This window comes from Juglans regia, chromosome 3 (assembly GCF_001411555.2).
Source record: "Juglans regia cultivar Chandler chromosome 3, Walnut 2.0, whole genome shotgun sequence".
In the NCBI taxonomy this organism is placed as follows: domain Eukaryota; kingdom Viridiplantae; phylum Streptophyta; class Magnoliopsida; order Fagales; family Juglandaceae; genus Juglans; species Juglans regia.
In genome coordinates, this window is record NC_049903.1 from 33806045 (window position 1) to 33825030 (window position 18986).

Consider the following 18986-nt stretch of genomic DNA (forward strand, 5'->3'; position numbering starts at 1 on the left):
AAAAGAGACAAAAAACAATGAAAATTCAGTCCATCGAAGTCCATAAAGTTGCCCACCGAAATGAAGTACTTATAACAATAAAAGAAAGTTTTCAAGTCCTTTACTGCTGCTGGCAATTCTCAAAACTTCTATCATTTATTTCTCTCCAAACACGTACACCATACAAGACAAATAGGGACCATCTTGCACACTGCTGCAATTTGTGGGCTAAATAACATTATAATGCAGATTTAAGAATACCTTGTCAAGTGCAAGAATCTTCGTCCATATGAATACAAGAATTTGCCGAAGTTCTGGTGTGATCGTTTGCAACAGCTTCAGAACATATGGAAATATCCCAACAGACAGAGCCTGCAAAAACAAAAAAGTAACTCACTGAAGCAATTGTTGTATTAATCACTAAAAGATGGAAGAGAGAAGCAACAACAAAGCTACCAGTAAGTACCAGATCTACTGCCCAGGGTCCCATATCAAGGAATCTCCCAAGAAGAAACAGTGCCCGAAATCGATGACTTTGACTAAGTAAAACCTGAAACCAAGATAGTTTGTAGACGTTTTATTATAAGCAAAGATGAGCAAAACAGCCAAGACTCTGATCCTTTAAAAGAACAAAAATCTATTTCGCGTGGAGGGCAAAAAAGGAAAGAACAAATACCAGAAGGCTTTACAGTATTACCATCTCCACTTAAAGAAACAGTATACCAAGAGTAATGAAGCCCAAGGTCACTGTTCTTAGTTACTTCTAGAATCAACATTGGTAAAACAGTTTGTTCACAACTCTTAATACAATTATACTGTAAAGGCTAAGCCACGAAAAAATAAATATAGTTAAGTCAGATGCGCATCAGAGCAATATTTTCGACCAAACATACCCACTACTAAAGAAAACAAGACTTGGGAAATTTGGGCAAAAAGTCATGCAAGTGTCCTACATCCCAGAAAACCAATCCACCATGATATGGGAAGGATGACCAACTGATGGCCCCAAAACTAAAGAGCAAGTAAAGTGCTGCACCTGAAGAACAATAGGCAACTGCTCTGGCGGTTTCTTATGTTCGGATCCATGGTCAAGCCATACCTCAAAAGCAGTCAATTGCTCGGTGAAAAATGGACTAGCCTGAAACAACATAAACACGTGCTATTTAGAGGACAAAAATAAAAGGAATATAATTCAAGTAAACAAAAGCAACATTCTTCTTAATTCATTTAACATTGAAGCTGAATTCTAAAATCATGCAAGCCCAGAGTAAGAGATACAAATAGGTATGGTAAAACCCAATGAACATACCACAAACTCTGCATTCGGGTCCTCAATCAATGATGGAAGCTGAGCAAGGCAGATCTCAGCAGCCATGTCCCATGCATCCCTGCATTGTGCAAACATGACAGTGACACACTGGAATCTCATAAACACAACCAAATAAAATTTACAAGTATCGCCTGCGTACCACATGTGATGCTGATGGGTTGGTGGCAACATTGGGTGAGAGATGGGGGAACAATTAGCAGAACGCATAATTCGCTCCGCAAGTAAAAAATTTCGAAATAAACTGGCAACTAACAAATCTTGTCTGAACAGTCTCTGAAAAAGATCTGAAGTGCAAAACTAAGTATTGGCTGTGTGTACCACTAACAACAAGCATGAATGAAAAGGGCAATATCATGCTATGAAGCATTAAATCAGTAAAATGATAATTTACCATGAGGAAGAACATTCCAGGCAATCGTGTCGGTAACAGCTGTAAAAATCCAGTTCAATTCACCCAGAAGTGTTTTACGGTCATTCTGGCGGCCCGGAATTTTATCTATGAGGGAATCATCAAGGGACTCACGAAGCAAGGAACGCTTGCAGAACCTATGACAAATATGACTCAATTAATGCAAGGATATAACCAGTCAATCTCTTAAGTTCAAATATTGCCAAAAATATGCAGGTCCAAAGAATACAAGGAAAACTACTAAACAGATACCTTATACAAGCAAAAATTAAGGTCACCAAGCAAGCATTTGTCACTTGCAAATGGTTTACACATACAGCACAGACAGTTCACAATCAACCCAACTAAAAAAACCACTAAACAGCTGAACCAGCAACAAATTTGTTTTTCTCTTTGAAATAAGAGAGATGAATATTGCATTATGGCTTTTTACAAATCTGCCCTTCACATCGAAATATGGGGAAAAAACCCATCATCATGTCTTCCCTCACGACGGCCAATTTAAGGACAAGACATGTAGTCATATTCAGTTGGTGTTGCATATGTAAGAGAAATGGGGAGTCCGTTGATCATCTCTTTCATTGTAATATTGCAAGCCCAATGTGGCATGACTTCTTCGGGCAGGTTGGATTGGTTTGGGTCACACCTAGAAGAATTGAGCAGGTTTTTAATTTTTTTAGAAGATGGGCATCTCGCATATTGCAGCAATTTGAAAGATGGTTCCAATTTGCCTCATTTGGTGTATTTGGAATGAGAGATTTAATAAAGCCTTAGAGGACCATGAGCAAATGATGGAAGTACTCAAGAACTTTTTGTTTTGTGATAAGTAAAAAAAAAAAAAGTTCTTGACTATCAGCAGTCTTTTCCCCTTGGACTGTATCTGTAGGCTTTAATGGTCTCCACTTGCATGAATTTTTAGCACTCTTCCCCGGCTGTACCTATAGAACTCTTTTCCCTGTATACTCCTTGTATGCTTGAGTTGTGCCTTTTGCGCTTATGAATAAAAATTTATTACTTATAAAAAAGGAACTGCCAGTAGTAAGTCATTTAGTGCACTAATTTAAAATGTGAGAAAGCATTTAATGCACTATCCTTAATATTGTGCCTTCTTAAAGAAATATATATTAAGGATGGCAGGAGTAAATCCTATCGGAGTTAACCAACTAACAAGTAATAGCCATCTATAGCAGATTTTATGCAAACTCTTTCAAGATCTTGCAAGAGAAAATACTACAATGACATGCTTAATATCTTTAATGCACCAATTCTTTTTTAGCCTAAAAATGAGTACAAACAGATCAAACCAAAACATAAAAGTTTGTTAAATTTAATAAGGAAAATAATATAAATTTTTCTTATCAGCAAACAGACAAATAATATTTCAAATCCGGTATTCAGAAGGCAATATTATTTACAATGAAACATGACATTGATGGGTAGCATCCATACAAAAAGTTGGTTTTTCCAAAAGGAGAACAAAGTTTCAACTAGTAGTAAAATTGAACAAACAACAGGGAGATATATTTTACCATCTTAATGCCATCTTTATGGGAGTTGTAAGGCAAGAAGTAAACACATCAGCAGGAAATTCAGCACTTTGTGGAAGAGTCTCATGTGCTTCACAGGCTGCAAGCAGAATGCAATCCCTTGAGGATCCAGAAGCACCCCAATCATTAAGCTATCAAAAACAACCAAAAGTTACCTTAACAGTCTAAATAACAATAATATATTCCTACATCATGGCTACCAAATCAGCATGTAAAATAAACTATAGCAAAGACACTTTTTAAATACCTCATGGAAGGCATTGACAATCAACCCAGCAGCAGAGCAGTCAAAAACATATATCGATGGTGTCTTCAACCAGGAATCAAGGTCACTGATTGGCAAGGGTATATATTGTGTATAGCTCTGCTACAATAACATGAATCAGATCGCAATAACAAGGTATTTAATAGTGAAAATAAAACAGTACAAACATAAGTTTAGAAAGTAGTCACAAACCATATTAAAGAGCCAAATTTCACCATTAGCAGTTGGTTTTGGCACACCATGTCCATTATAATGGAACAAAACCCTCTCAGACTTGGCATATTTACGACATGTATTACAAAGTTTCTTCACTTCCTCCACAGGAGGATCAAGTTGATATCTACAACGAGCCTGCTAAAGTGTCAGCAAATTAAAAACGAACTGGATACCCTAACGTGTCACAGGAATACGTGATAAAATGTTCATACCTTTGGTTGCCACCTTTCATACTGACTACTCAAGGTTTTCCCAATTGTTTCCATTGCTTTACGAGATGCCATAGAAAAAGGATCTGCACAAATGCGAGCATATATAAAGAGTCAAAAACAAAAAGATTTACTTTTTTAAAGGTAAAAACAAAAACAATTCTAGCCATGAAAAATTTTGAAACAAAAATTCCACCAATTATAGACCATGTTTCATTTGATAGCCAAAAAAATAAATAAATGAAAATGAAGACTAAAACTTGTTTGGATTGCTATTCTGATGTTAACTTACGAGTCCCAAATCTAGCATTTTTTTCACTTTCATGGAAATCAAACAATACACCATGCTAGAACATAAGTAAATAAAACACATAAATAGTAACAACAATATAGATAAGTACAGAATAAGATTAAAAAATCAAAGAATAAGTCAATAATTTAAACTTGAAACATAATGAATAAAATTAGAATCAAAAGATACGGCAACTGAGCAAGGACACTGAATCCCTTTTAACACATTTTACAAATTACTTTCACAAGCATGTGCACAAAAAGTTCCTTCTAAACACTCTTGAGAATTAGTTACTTTAAAGACACTTGCTTCACCTAAAATTATAGAATTTTTTTATAACTAAAAAGTAAGTTTCATTGATATGAATGAAAAATAGACATAACCCATGTATACAGGGAGTATACAGAAGAAAACGCCTAAATACATTCTAAAGGCGCTAATTTAAAGATAAAAAATCATGCACATTGTTTCCATTAAGGACAATGGCTGAAAACCAAAAGAGTAAAGTGTGTAGAAAAAAATTCTGAAGCTCCGCCATTGTTCGCTCCCTATCTTCAAAGCACCACGCATTCCTTTCCGTCCAAATACACCACATAATGAACAGTGATATCATCTTCCATGCTGCTGCCACCTGGGGACAGCCTTGTATACCCTTCCAACAAGCAAGCAAGTCAGCTACCTTTGATGACATAACCCAAGCAACATCCACTCTACTAAATATCCCATTCCACAACTCTCTTGTCACCTCGCAATGCAGTAATAGATGGTCTACTGATTCTCCATTTTTTTGCACATATAACACAAATCCATCACAATGAGACCTCTCTTCCTTAAGTTGTCCATGGTTAGAATATTCCCAAGAGCACTAGTCCACACAAATAAAGCCACTTTGAAAGGTACGCGAGACCTCCAAATGCTTTTCCATGGGAAAGATACATTACCTTGTGAAGCCAATGTTTTATAATATGCCTTAACTGTGAACTTCTTGCTGCCACTGGACCTCCATTGTATCCTATCACCCTGTGTCGTTGTACTTCCTGAGGAGTATATCAAGCTGAAAAATTTTGAAACGGTAGACAATTCCCAATCATGGTTATCCCGAGTGAATAGGATATTCCACTGATGGGAACCATGGGCAAACACAAGCAAATCCGCCAACACAGCCTCCCTATTGGCTGCAATACTATAGAGAGCTGGGAAGGCTCTCTCCAAAAAGCGCTCTCCACACCAAACATCCTGGCAAAACCCGATTCTAGTACCCTATCCAACCACAAAACGGATGTTGTTTTCGAAACACTGCCAGCCCCCCTAATATATCTCCACAAACCCACACTATACCCCCCTCACTACATTGGTACACCAACCACCCCAAGCACCTCCGTGTCTAGAGTCAACAACTTCCTTCCACAATGACTCCCCCTCCAAGTGATACCTCCATAGCCATTTCCCCATTAACGTTTTATTGAAGGTCCTCAAATTGCACACATCCAAACCTCCACTCGAGATTGGGGAGTAAACTTTATTCCAATTAACAAGATGGAATTTGTTTTCCTCCCCTAGACCACCCCACAGGAAAGCCCAAAATAACTTCTCGATCCTATTCACTACCCCAGCAGGCAATGGAAATTGAGATAAGAAATAGGTCGGGAGATTAGATAAAGTGCTTCAGTGTGCCCCCCCCCCCCCCAACCCCTTCCCAAATAGCTCTAGTTTTAAAAGTTGCCCCCAAAGGGAGGCCCAAATATTTCATAGGCAGAGAAAACACTTTACACCCCAAGAGATCTGCTAGGCTACTGTTTCAAGGCACCACACCCACCACCATCTCAAATTTACCAAGGTTTACCTTAAGCCCTGACACGGCTTCGAAGCACAACAAAAGTGGTTGTAAAGCTTGAATTCGGCCCATCTCCGCTTCACAAAAGAGGAGTGTATCATCTGCAAATAAAATATGTGAGATCATGATATAGAGCCATTAGTACCATTACCCACCGAAAATCCAGCTACAAAACCACCCTCAACAATTGCCTTCACCATCTGGCCAAGTGCCTCCATGACAATAACGAAAAGAAAAGGAGACAACGGATCCCCTTGCAGCAATCCGCAAGAATTGTTAAAGAAAGCCGCAGGGGTACCATTAACTAACATTGAGAAGCGAGCAGTAGTAACACAATGTCAAATACATGAAATCCACTTATCACCAAAGCCACACCTCCCAAGTAAGTAAAGGAGGAAATCCCAATTTACAAGATCATATGTTTTTTCCATATCAAGCTTGCATAGAATGCCTGGTGTGCCCTCCTTCAACCTATGATCCAAGCACTCATTGGCAATAAGAACTAAATCAAGTATTTGCCTCCCCCAAACAAAAGGCATTTTGGGGTTTTGAAATAATTTTGTAAACCCGAGTCAGCAGGCTTATAGGGCGGAAATCCTCAACTTCCATCGCCCCATGTTTCTTCGGTATGAGGGCTATGAACATCGTATTGAGGTATTTCTCAAACTTTTTGAAGGCATGGAATTCAAGAAAGACCTACATTACATCACATTTCACAATCTCCCAACAATGTTGGAAAAACCCCATTGAAAACTCATCCGGCCCAGGTGCTTTGTCTTTAGCAATACTGCTAATGACCTTATGCACCTCATCTTCTTCAAAAGGTATTTCCAGTTAGTTCGCACTCTACATAACAATAGACTCAAAAGGCAAATCATCAAGCTTCAGCCTCCAATAGGTCAGCTCCGTGAGCAAGTTCTCATAATAATTCACAATATGATCCTCTAGTTCAAGGGGGAAGTGAGAACTTGATTACCTGTCTTGAGTGTCTCAATAGTGTTGTTGCGCCTATATGAATTAGTCACTCTATGGAAAAACTTCATGAATTTATCCTCTTCTTTTAACCAAAGAGCCTTGGATTTTTGTCGCCACGAGGTCTCCTACATCAACAATACCCTCTCCAGTTCAGTCACCACCACACTCTTCCTCAACAATACCTCTTCGGAAGTGTCTCCCATCAATACCTGCCCATCCAACTCCTGTAAAGTCTTCTTGTTATCAATACTACCAAAAACTTCCAAGTTCCACCTCTTTAAATCTTGCTTTAAAGCTTTAAGCTTACCTGCAAGAATGAAGCTAGGGGTACTCGTGAGCTGATAAGAAGACCACCAAGAACAAACTTTCTCAGCAAAACCGTCCACTGCTAACCACATTTTCAAACTTGAATAACTGGCAACCCCTCTGCATGCAACCACAATCTAACAAAATAGGAAAATGATCCGACTAAACCCGAGTCAGCCTCTTCAAACACAGATCCGGAAAGTGGGCTTCCCAAGAAGGAGAAACAAGAAACCTATCCAATCTCGATCAACTCTTGCTATTGGACCATGTGAACTCGCCCCCAACAAGAGGAAGATCCATAAGGTCCAAATCAAACATAAACTCAGAGAACTCCATAGTTGTAGAGGTGCGAAAGTTCCCTGATCGCTCGCTAGGAAAGCGAATGACGTTGAAATCGCCACCCACACACCACGACACGTCCCATAAACAATATAAGCTCGCCAACTCCTCCCAAAGCCTTCTCCTCTCGCTATCCAAATTAGGAGGCCCATAAATGCCTACATAAGCCCACTCCCACCCATCTACTACATTTTTAAAAAGATTAGCAACCGAAAAAAGTCCCAACACACTCCTCAACCTCCTCCACCACTCTTTTATCCCACATTAAGAGGACACCCCCAGACGCTCCTATCAAAGCCAAGTAAGACCAACCTACATACGAACACCCCCACAAACTGCAAATAAGTCTTCTATCAACGACCCCCAATTTTGTTTCTTGAAAACACACCACATCAACCTTCCACATTTGCAATAAAGATTTTATGCAAAGGCGCTTATTGCGATCATAAGTCCCCACACGTTCCAAGAGAGGATTTTAGGTTTCATGGACAATGGTAACTCCCTTCCCTTTCATTCTATCCCTTCAATCGACCATCTTCAATGGCCACAAGAAGAGCCTTGAACTGTTCCTCAAAGCCTATACAAGACACACCAACACAGGCTTACATCTCCTCTACTTTCTTGAACACTTAATCCGAAATAAGCCGCTCTGAGTTAGGACTAGGAGGGAGCATGCATATGGGTTCAGCATATCCCCCATCAATGCACTCCCCTTCACAGATAACCAACTGCATATCCACCCCTTCTGACCCCATCTCAGGAAGCTCCAATATTTTCTTGTCATGGCTTGCTTCTCCAAATCCCATTAAAGTTAATGGTGCTAAAACACCACTGTTTGGAGCAAAGAGTTCTCAAGATGCCGACTGCGTCTGCCTAGCCGAGAGTTATCTGTCGACTGTCGTCTGCATCTGCCCAACAAATACTTCTCCAGACACGATTGTCGTCGGAGAAACAGCAACAGCCACCGTCGACCTGTTCTGTGAAGGTCCCGAGGCAATGGGGACTAAAGAGGCGACAGAGCTGCTCAACTCCACACCTCTAAGCTCCGATACGACTTCTGCCAATAGTTGCCCGTGTCCACACGCCGATGGGCCTCCTACATGTTGCGGCTTTTTCCTCTAGGAAAGGCATGTCTGAGACATAGACCTCCCCGTGGGCTGAAGCCCATTTCCCCAACCCATAATTTTTTCCTTACCTTTGGACTAGCCCATATCTTGAGCTCTACCTTCAAGCCCACTCAGCTAGCACTTACCCATACCCTTTGTTTGTTCTACACACGGGTCACAACCCGAGCCCATGCCCAGTTCCCCTTCCACTTTTCCTTCAACGCACCGTATCCAGTTGTGTATTTTATCAGACATATCCCTCAACTTCCACTACATTTCGTGCAACTCCCTCAGCACCATTTCCTCTTTCTGCCACCCCACGCTCTGCCATCTCCCTCACGGTACTGAGCACTTGCCGAAAGTGGTTCGCCACCTAACCTTAGTAGATCTGTCGTCTCTTATCTTCGCAAGTCTCGAAGTGCCTCCAAGGCCTCCCTGTACGATTGAGGCAGCGGTGGAAGAAAGTTTTAACTGACTTCTCCACCAGCATCCTGTAGCGCCGCCCGCAAGCTTTCTCCACCCCACTCCATCCCTATCCGCAGGGATAAAAATGAAACTACAACGACCTCCCCCACCATACTCCACCAGAGCCATGTAAAAGCCACAAAAGTTTGAACACCGTTGTGCGATAAAGCCTCTGCCTCCTTCACAGTGAGCAATGTAGAACTCCTTACGTCCAGTCTTCAAACTTCCCTCCAAAGCTCTAGAAAACCATCGGGCAATGTCTAAACCCAAACTCAAGCTTTTCACAACCTTCCAACATCTCTGTGATGAGCACTTCACGCCCACCTCTTCTCACTTTGAATACCTTCGATTCAATGGCTACACGTTTCATGGGAGGCATTTGCCTTCCAATGATACTCCACCAGGGAACGCCGTCAAGTGGCCACAACCACCATTTTGGACGTGGGATTACTATCAGGGATTTTCACATACAAAGAGAAAAAAAGGACAAATAATATTATCTTTAGTACGTATATTAGGTAACTAAATAAGTGCCTGGAAGGAGTGCAACGACCTAAAGATTATAGATGAATCAATAAAGATTTTAATCTTCTCAAAAAATACCCAAGATTATTTTACTCTGTTGGAAACCTACGTACAATCTCTGCAGAACATCCAACCAAAAGAAGTTTCATGAAAGAAAAATATTTGCCACATTATAAGTACTCACTAATAACATAAAAAATTGATAGCAAATAGCATCAAGTATTTGAGGTCTATCGTTGATCTCTCGGACTTGAAAGATTCCTTAAAATGTCAACCAAAGAAAAGAAAAAGCAACAAATGGCAATACATTTAACAAACAAATCATAAAACCAAAAGGAATATAAGGGAATTGGCAACTTATATGAACCTATCCAGCACTCCATTCTAGCACAAGGAGATATCTTGATTACATCAGGTGGATCCACACCAATGTTTAAACATAAAACTAGAGCAACGCATCCTGTCTTCATCTGCATAAAAAATGAGAGTTAATAAAACAAAGAATTTTCTCAAGATCCATTTATCAGAATAGACTAAAACAAAGAAGCAATTAGAGAGAGAGACTCACTACTATATATTAAACAAAGGCTAGATTGTCAAAACAAAAATCTCCTAAGCATGAGAAGAATCAAAAAAAGATTCAAGCAATTAGAGGCAGCTTAGCGCATAAAGACAATTGAAGGCCGGTTTTTCCCCTAGAGAAAACCTCATCCTTACTCCCCAATATACTCTTTTCCATTTAAGTAACAAAGGGAAAAGCTTTATTTCCTCATGGCAAATCAACAGCATTGTATAGTTAGAGATTGGGATAGATTCCCATTAAAAAATAACCGACTCGTCCTAAACGAGCAAACCTCAACCAGCCTAGACAGTGTCTTCAAAGCTAGGGCTTACTTTAAAAGGTTGACCCAAGCAATAGAAGTAGAAGTTGCAATGTAGTTTTTGTGAGTAAGATTGTGCCCTATTCAGCCCCTATGGATGAATTATAAATTTGGATGTCATTTTGAAAACTCAGTAATTCTTCGAAAAATTGTAGCCTCGCCACTCAGTTAAGTACACCCAAAACTCTAGCCGTCATGATGCCTAGGCAACCAATAAGGGGCTTTCAGTGGGGGAAACAAGGATTTACATTTTCCTATGATAGTGTTATTGGCGGGAGAGAAACGATAGAAGCTTTGAAGATCGCAAGCGATCGATGGACGAGTTTAAATTTGTCTTATTTAACACTTTACTCCATTGGTTGATTGTACTACACTTTACGATCTGAATATCCATGAGTTCCTTGTATCCCTAGTCAACCATGCCTAAGTGTTGCTCTTCCATATGTCCCACGTACCTGAGCTATGCCTAGTTCTCATCAATAAAATTTTTATTTATTGATTAAAAAATAATAGTCACATACAAACCATACAAGCCATGACGAGGACCAGATTAAACCACGACCTGCAATGAATGGACATATCACGATTTGATCAAGCATACACTTTCTACTTTTCCTATGTATTTCATGTCCTTATTTCCACTTCCAACTAGTGTAGTTAATCTCACCTGGTAAGCTGGCCAATGTATGTTCTCCTGTTATTGAGGGTGAGTAAGATAGGACTTGCTATTCTATAATCGTGCACTCTTGAGGAAGTGGCTTTGGCATTATCGAAATGAAAGAGAGAGAGGCATTATGCAGAATAATTGTAGACGCTGAGTAAGGATGCTTGTGGGATGGGTGCTATTCTAATGAGCCTATGGGCCCTTGTTAGGTGGGACCATGGAAGAACATAAAGGTGGGGAAAGTTCACTAAGCATATTAGATTTGAAGTGGGGATGGTGCTAAGATCATGTTCTAACACAATTGGTGTTGTGCTAATAGGGCTATCAAAGAAGCTTGCCCAAAGCAATATAGTGAGATACGTGCTAAAGATGCTTCGATGGCCAACCTTTTGGAGATAAATAGTGAACTCCCTAGAGGAATTTTATCTTTATCAAAGTGGCTCATGATTGAGAGGTTGAGGCCTCTACTGCATTTTTTAATCTTTAGTACTCCACTAGTTTGAGAAGAAGATGTGAAGAATAAGCTATCTTGGTCTCCCTCCAAGAAAGGGAGATTCAGGCCCGGTTTGGATTCAAAAATCACTTCATCTCATCTCATCTCATTTTATCATTACAACTTTCTCAAATTTCCACACAAAATATAATAAAAAATTCAATTTTTTCAAATACCAAAACAATAATAATATTAAAAAATAATATTCTAACAATATTTTATTCAACTTTTAACTTTCATCTAAAACTATCTCATCTCATCTCATCTCAATATCCAAACCCCACCTCAATGTTCATTCTTTCTACAACGTCCTTATTTCACATAATAACAACCCTTTCCTTGGAAGAGAATACGGCAAACTAAGGTACCTCCAAGAACTATGCTTTTTGTTTGGTCAGCAACCCTAGAGAAGATTGTTACCATGGATAACCTGAGCAAAGGACGCATTGATGTCTTTGAGTAGTATTTCATGTGTAAGAGGAGAGGGAAGTCTGTGGATTAAATTAGATGGATTGCCAGGTGGATAGTGCGTTGTAAAATGATTTCTCTAGCAGCATTGGTTTGGCATGGGTCACGCCCAAAAGCATGGCAAACCTTTTTAATTCATGGAGAGGATTAGTTGGTACCCCAGGTAGCCCACACATCTCAGCAGCTTCAAAATGATTCCTAATTCTTCATATGGTGTATTTGGAGGAAAAGAAATGATAGAAACTCTTTCTCAACGCTCTCTTCTTTTGAACAGCTTATAGACTTTCATGGTCTTAATCTCGATGACTTTGCATTTTTTATCGATATTCTTATTACTTCGTCATCAAAATGATATTCCTATTGCCTTCTTAAAAAAAATTGCTTAACCAACGAACGTTAACACTGAAACAGGCAAAATTAGAAAGGCAAAATTCAGCTTCCGTAATCAAGAAATGCCACGCCTATCCTCAATTAATAGATTCAAACTAAAACTAGCCCATAGTTTACGGCATTAGGTACTTCAGATAAGGTTTTCATTGAGATCTTATAGTTGTGACAGAGATGAACAATAAGATCAATTTCTGCCAAATTATCGAACAAAAGTTGCCATGAGAGCAACTTCAGCATCCACGAAAACAAAAGTAGTAGTAGCAAGAGAGACTTGGGGGCTTACTCGGTCCTTAGGCCGCCATTTCGAGACCAACCCGTTATCAGAAGGGCCGGTGGGCACACACCCTTCGAAGGCCTCGTGACGAAGCTCATACAACACCTTGTTCTGTGGCAAGTATGCCATGCTGGTCGTGGTGGAAGCCGAGGCATTGCCATGACTACTGCTGGCAGTCTCCGAATCCTGTCTATGCGAGCCGAAATCCGCGTCGTCGTGGCTCGAAGCGCACTCGTCGAAGTGGTTCGAGACCACTGCCGTCATAACCGAAGATTGCGAATACCTAGACGCCATCAAATCACCCAATGCCATTCAAATCCCCAAACCCCCTCAAAGCGCAAACCAAACCAAATGCCCTAACCGGAAAACCATACTAGTTAGATATGGACCAACCAAACCCAGGGCTTTTGGGGAGGAGCGAATTAGGATCGGGAGGATTGAGAGAGATGGATATGGATAGAAGGAGAGAAAAAGAAACTAAGCCAATCTAATCAACGAAGCCGCTGAACCAGCGGCGCATGGAGATTCGTCTGAGAAAAGCGAGAGAATCCAGCTCGGAAGACCCTAGGAAAAGAAATAAAGGTTTCTGAAAGCTCCAGAAACCCTAAGCCCCGAAGAGGATGATGGAAGCGCATACGGCAGTGGCGGCGACCAAAAACAAGAAATATCTCTCAAAATTAGGACTTTTCAGAAAGAAAACTGATGAGACTGTCTCTGCGTGTTTATGTGCGCGCTCGTGTTGGTGTATAGTGTGGTGTCTTTCCCCTTTTTCCCCCAAATGATTTTTATACCTTCAAGTTTCAACCTCATTAGTTTTTTCCTTTTTTTTTTTTTTCTTCTTTTAAAGTCACAATCCCCCGTCTCATTTTCCTTTTTCAAAATTAGATGGTGTTTATTAGGGGTGTGGAAAATTCTAAAAATTCCGACTCCGTCCGACTTCCGCTCCGACTCCGACTTCGATTTCGTCAGAGTCATCGGAATTCGGAGTCGGAATTCGGAATCGCTCCGAATATCTATTCGAAGTCGGAGTCGGAGCTTCAAGAAGCTCCGATTCCGACTCCGAAATTTTTTTTACTGAACACTTGCGCTCGAGCGAGGTGTCGAGCGCAAGTCGAGCACACGTTGTATTGAACATTGGCTCGAGCGACATGTCGAGCGGAAGTCGAGCGAACCTCTCTGGAAGAGTTCTGCTCGAGCGACAGGTCGAGCGGAAGTCGAGCGAACCTCTCTGAAAGAGTTCCGCTCGAGCGCTACGTCGAGCGCACGTCGAGCTCCGATCTTATGTCGGAGCTCCTATAGGAGGTCGGAGTCGGAGCTCCAATTTGGCTCCGACTCTTGTCGGAGTCGGAGGTCGGAAACGAGCACTCCGACTCTGTCGGAGTCAGAGCCCAGCCCTAGTGTTTATATATTAAATTTAGTTAAATTGAATTGAGATAAAAGTTAAAAATTAAATAAAATATTATTATTTTAAAATTTAAAAAATTAAATTATTTATTATATTTTATATTAAAATTTAAAAAAATTATAATGATTAGATAAGATGAGTTTGGAATCCAAACGTACTTATCTCTCTATTTTAAATAAATAAATAAAACTCTTACGTTAGGTTTGTATAGCGAATTGAGATGAAATGAATTGAAATTAAAGTTAAAAATTGAATAAAATATTGTTAAAATATTTTTTTTAATATTATTATTATTTTAAAATTTGAAAAAATTAAATTGTTTATTATATTTTATGTGAAAATTTATAAAAATTGTAATGACAAATTGAGAGTATTTCTCAAACCAAACTGAGCCTCAGCTGCTGCTCATTGCCCCTGGCCCTGTAATTTTTCAAATAGATTATTCTTTCTTTCCTCTCATGTGAAGAAGAGGATTTCGTTTGGATAGTAAGATGGTATCATCTCATTTTATCTTATTACATCTTATCTCAACATTAAAATATCACAAATATAAATATTTTTTAATTTTTAATTTTTTTATCTAATCATTACAATTTTTCAAACTTCTAAACAAAATACAAAAAAAAATTAATTTTTTTAAATTTCAAAACAAAATTTATATTATAACTTTATAATGTGTTTATTCAATTTTTTCTCTCTTTTTTTTTTTTCAAAATCTCATAAAATATTTTAATTCAAATCATTTCACTATTATTTATAAATTTTTTTATTATTATTTATAAAAAATTTTATCTTATTTTATTTCATCTCAATATTCAAACCAGCACTACCCAAAGGACTCTAGCCGGTTCAAAACCCCCAACTACTAAGATTGTTGTCCTTTAAGATTTGTCACGCCATCCAAAGTAAGGCATCCATCACATGCAACGCCTATCATTGGAGTTCTGAGCGCCATATGTCGGTCGCATGGATCCAGCACATCGATATTTTTGGGCCTTAGATTTTTAAAATGTAATCATCTACGCCCCCTCCACGGCCGGCGCATGGATCCCGCGCGCACATTGATACAAACATGCATGTTTCTCAGACGCTTGTGAAACTGCATTTCTCTAAAATCTAGAGTTGACATACTCTTCTATCCAAATTTGTCGAGAGAATAGGAAGACCTTCTTCAATCACAACAACTAATTCATATTTTTTAACACCTTTTCTGCCACAAAGTCACTTGTTGGATTCATGGCATGACCAGAAAAGATTTATAATGAAAATACATTTTGGCTTGAAATAAAAGTAATAATATTATATTATATTATATTATAGGTAGAAGCCACTGATACATCATTGTCGTTTTGGTAATAAACAGCTCAGCAATGGTACATTTGTACATGCGTACGATGGAGGTGTCAATAAAGTTGCTTACATTTGAAGGGGAATGATGTTGGAGCCAGCTGCCTTCTTTATTTTTTTGGCTAAGGGGACACAACCATCACGATAAAATGAATAATCTCTCTCCTTCTCACTTATTTGCAAAAGTTTTTGCTTGTTCCATCAAAGAAGTCTATATTTTTTTTTTAAGCAAGTAAATTTTATTGAAATAAAAAAAAATGATATATGAGTAAAAAGTGAGGTTTTCAAAAAACACTCTAGTACAATAATCACAATATAAAAGTAATGAAAAGAAAAAAAGAAAATTAAACAGATATTGGGACCAATTTCTTGGTTCTCACCATGCCTTACAAAGAGAGTATCATCTTAAAAGATGATTTTTAAGTAAGCCATCACTGGAAGAGGTGTAAGTTGAGAGTGCACTGCAATTTGTTATCTTGAGATATTTTTTTAAGAGATTTATAGTCCATTTTTCAAGTTTATCAGTTAGGAAAAGCGATAACATAGTAGAAAGACTAGTATCAAATGGACAAATCTGTGGCAAATCATCTGTCTTTCCATACCTCTGTGATGGTGCGTGGTGGCCACGCGCCGATAGTTGGAAGGTGAGGTGAGGCAGATCTAAAAGATCATGAAGTGGGGAATCTGTTGGTATGGCGTGTGTAGCCGGCAGAGTCGTCGGGGCGCGGCGGTGCATGAAGTCCACGCGCAGAATCAAGCCCAACGTGAGGGTCACGCGCCAAGATTTTTGGTGCTATTCTGTGTCGTCCCAATAGATCAGCAGCAGAATCAAGCCTCGCGTGGGAGGTGAGTTACTCCCAACTTGCCTTTTGTATTCCCAGCACTTTCTCTTACTAGTGGGAGCAAGGTTTCGATCCCTTCTCCTCCCTTTAGTATTTCTCTTAGGGGAGAGGGCGAGCCATCCCTGATTGTTCTTGAGGAGGACCTTCAAGTTAATCAGGCACCACCTCATTGGGATGAAGCTGAAGTGTGTTCGGGTCCTCGTGTTGATGCACTTGCTGACATTCCTTCTATCATTCATCATGGATAGGTCGAGGGAGCTCCTCCTCGGAGACTTTTTGCCAACACTTCTTTTCAAGCCTTTAATCTGAGAGGATATTCTAGTCCTCATCTTTGGGGCTCTTCGTCGTCCTCACATGCTCGCCGTGAATAGGCTTTTAACGCCGCCGTTCAATATCTCCAAAATATTGTTGCACCGATAATCTTTTGTACCCATTTTTCTTTCCTGTATACTTTTTTATCAGTTCTGAAAAAAGATTTTTTTTAGGGGGTTGATCACCTTGCTGCCGAATTGGTAGAAGATAGGTTACGTCTAGAGGAGGAAATGGATCAAATGGCCAATGCGTTGACACAACTGGAAACTCGTTCCCGCACGTCTGATGACGAATTGGCTGCTCTCCATGCACAAGTTGATTCACTTTAAGAAACGTTAGCAAGTTCTGCTACGAACGTTGATTACTATAATCAAGAAGTGACTATACTTGGGAGGGAGCGATATGATCTTGCTACTTGCCTAAACTGAGCGAAGACGGCTGAGCAGGAGTGAGATGACTTTGCTACTCGTCTTCGAAAGATAGAAAAGGCTGTGCGAGAATGGGATGATTTGGTTGTTCACCTTCATCAAGTAGAAGTGGTCGTGCAGGAGTAGGATGACTTGGCCGCGCAGGTGGAGGGCTTTAAAAAAGAACAAGATGAACTGATCATTCGAGTGGAGCTCGCTTTGAAAGAGCGAGATGACTTGGCTGCCAACTATGATTTGGAAAAAGCAGAGCATGAAGAAGTAAAGGTGGCCAAGTCTGACTACGCTTCTCACCTGGTTTCTCTCGAAAATGAGCGGCGAGAACTAACCATAAAGTTGGGTGTAAGGGAAGGCGTGAAAGCTGAGGCTGAGAAGACTCTGACTGAGGTGAAGAAACATCTTAAAAATAGTGACCATGAGTATCTTCAACTTAGTGCAGTTGTTGATTCTGCCAAAAAGAAAATCTCCATTTTAGAGAAAAATGTGTCTAAGCTGACTCTTGCTTTGGAGAATTCCTAACAAGACCTCAATTGGGTTCTTCCCCAACTGGCAACCACTCCCAAAGTTTGGTCGCGAACCTGGGGTATAGGTTTCAAACTTGGAGTAAAATAGCTTCGTGAGCTTCTCCTTTGCAAACCAGAGACAAACCTGCACACTTTGGACTTGAAATCTATTTGTGCCAGTGAGGTTGCTCTTCATGTTTGTGACTCATTTGGTCAAGTTGAGATGCTAGATGCTTTCTCTCACTCATCCTAAGACTTTTGTATTTTGAAGGCTTTGCGTGAAATGACATTGTGTTGTTATTTTTAAAGCTTTGTAACCCGTAAAGGAACAACTAAACTTTTCTGATGCCTTGTACATCCTGAAATTTTGTTTATTGGATATTAACCATCATTCTCAACCACGTCGCTACTAGGTGAGAAGGTTTTTAACGGAAGATTCATCGACCGTTTTACCTTTAAGTATTAGGCTAGTAGGAGAGTCATTTGACCATGTCACCTTTTGGCGAGAAGGTGTTAACGGGAGATCTTTCGACCGTTTTACCTTTAAGTATTAGGCTAGTGGGAAAGTCCCTCGACCACGTTACCTTTTAGCAAGAAGGTGCTAACGGGAGATTCTTCGACCATTTTACTTTTAAGTATTAGGATAGTGGGAGATTCCCTCTGCATCACCTTTTAGGGAGAATGTGTTAATGTGAAATCTATCAACTGTTTTACCTTTAAGTATTAGGCTAGTGGGAGAGTCCCTCAACCACGTCACCTTTTGGGGAGAAGGTATTAACGGGAGATCTCTCAACCATTTTACCTTTAAGTATTAGGCTAGTGGGAGAGTCCCTCGACCACGTCACCTTTTGGCGAGAAGGTGTTAACGGGAGATCCCTCCACTGTTTTACCTTTAAGTATTAGGCTAGTGGGAGAGTCTCTCGACCACGTCACCTTTTGGAAAAAATATGTTAACGGAAAATCCCTCGACCATTTTACCTTTAAGTATTAGGCTAGTGGGAGAGTCCCTCGACCACATCACCTTTCGGCAAGAATGTGTTAACGGAAGATCCATCAACCATTTTACCTTTAACCTTTAGGTCTTGACCACGTTATTTGAATTTGTTAAAAAGTCGAGAAAAATTTGGGAAACATGTGCAAGTATTTATTATTGAAAATGATATCAATAAGTAAATCAACAAATGA

The 18986-nt window shown here is 39.7% G+C and overlaps 1 protein-coding gene across 1 annotated transcript in view; it reads right to left on the reverse strand.

Moving 5' to 3' along the window:
- The window catches only part of LOC108985280 (regulatory-associated protein of TOR 1-like), a 34077-nt gene extending 20798 nt beyond the window's left edge, over window positions 1–13279 (reverse strand). The window contains exons 1-12 of the mRNA XM_018957513.2: window positions 12977–13279; window positions 10165–10267; window positions 3959–4041; window positions 3723–3881; window positions 3513–3629; window positions 3248–3396; window positions 1701–1855; window positions 1449–1593; window positions 1289–1367; window positions 1016–1117; window positions 446–529; window positions 241–351 (exon numbers count right to left, since the gene is read on the reverse strand). Of these exons, the coding sequence (XP_018813058.1) occupies window positions 241–351; window positions 446–529; window positions 1016–1117; window positions 1289–1367; window positions 1449–1593; window positions 1701–1855; window positions 3248–3396; window positions 3513–3629; window positions 3723–3881; window positions 3959–4041; window positions 10165–10267; window positions 12977–13279 (1590 nt within the window). The remainder of the gene's footprint in view (window positions 1–240; window positions 352–445; window positions 530–1015; window positions 1118–1288; window positions 1368–1448; window positions 1594–1700; window positions 1856–3247; window positions 3397–3512; window positions 3630–3722; window positions 3882–3958; window positions 4042–10164; window positions 10268–12976) is intronic.
- Between the last annotated feature and the right edge of the window lie 5707 nt (window positions 13280–18986).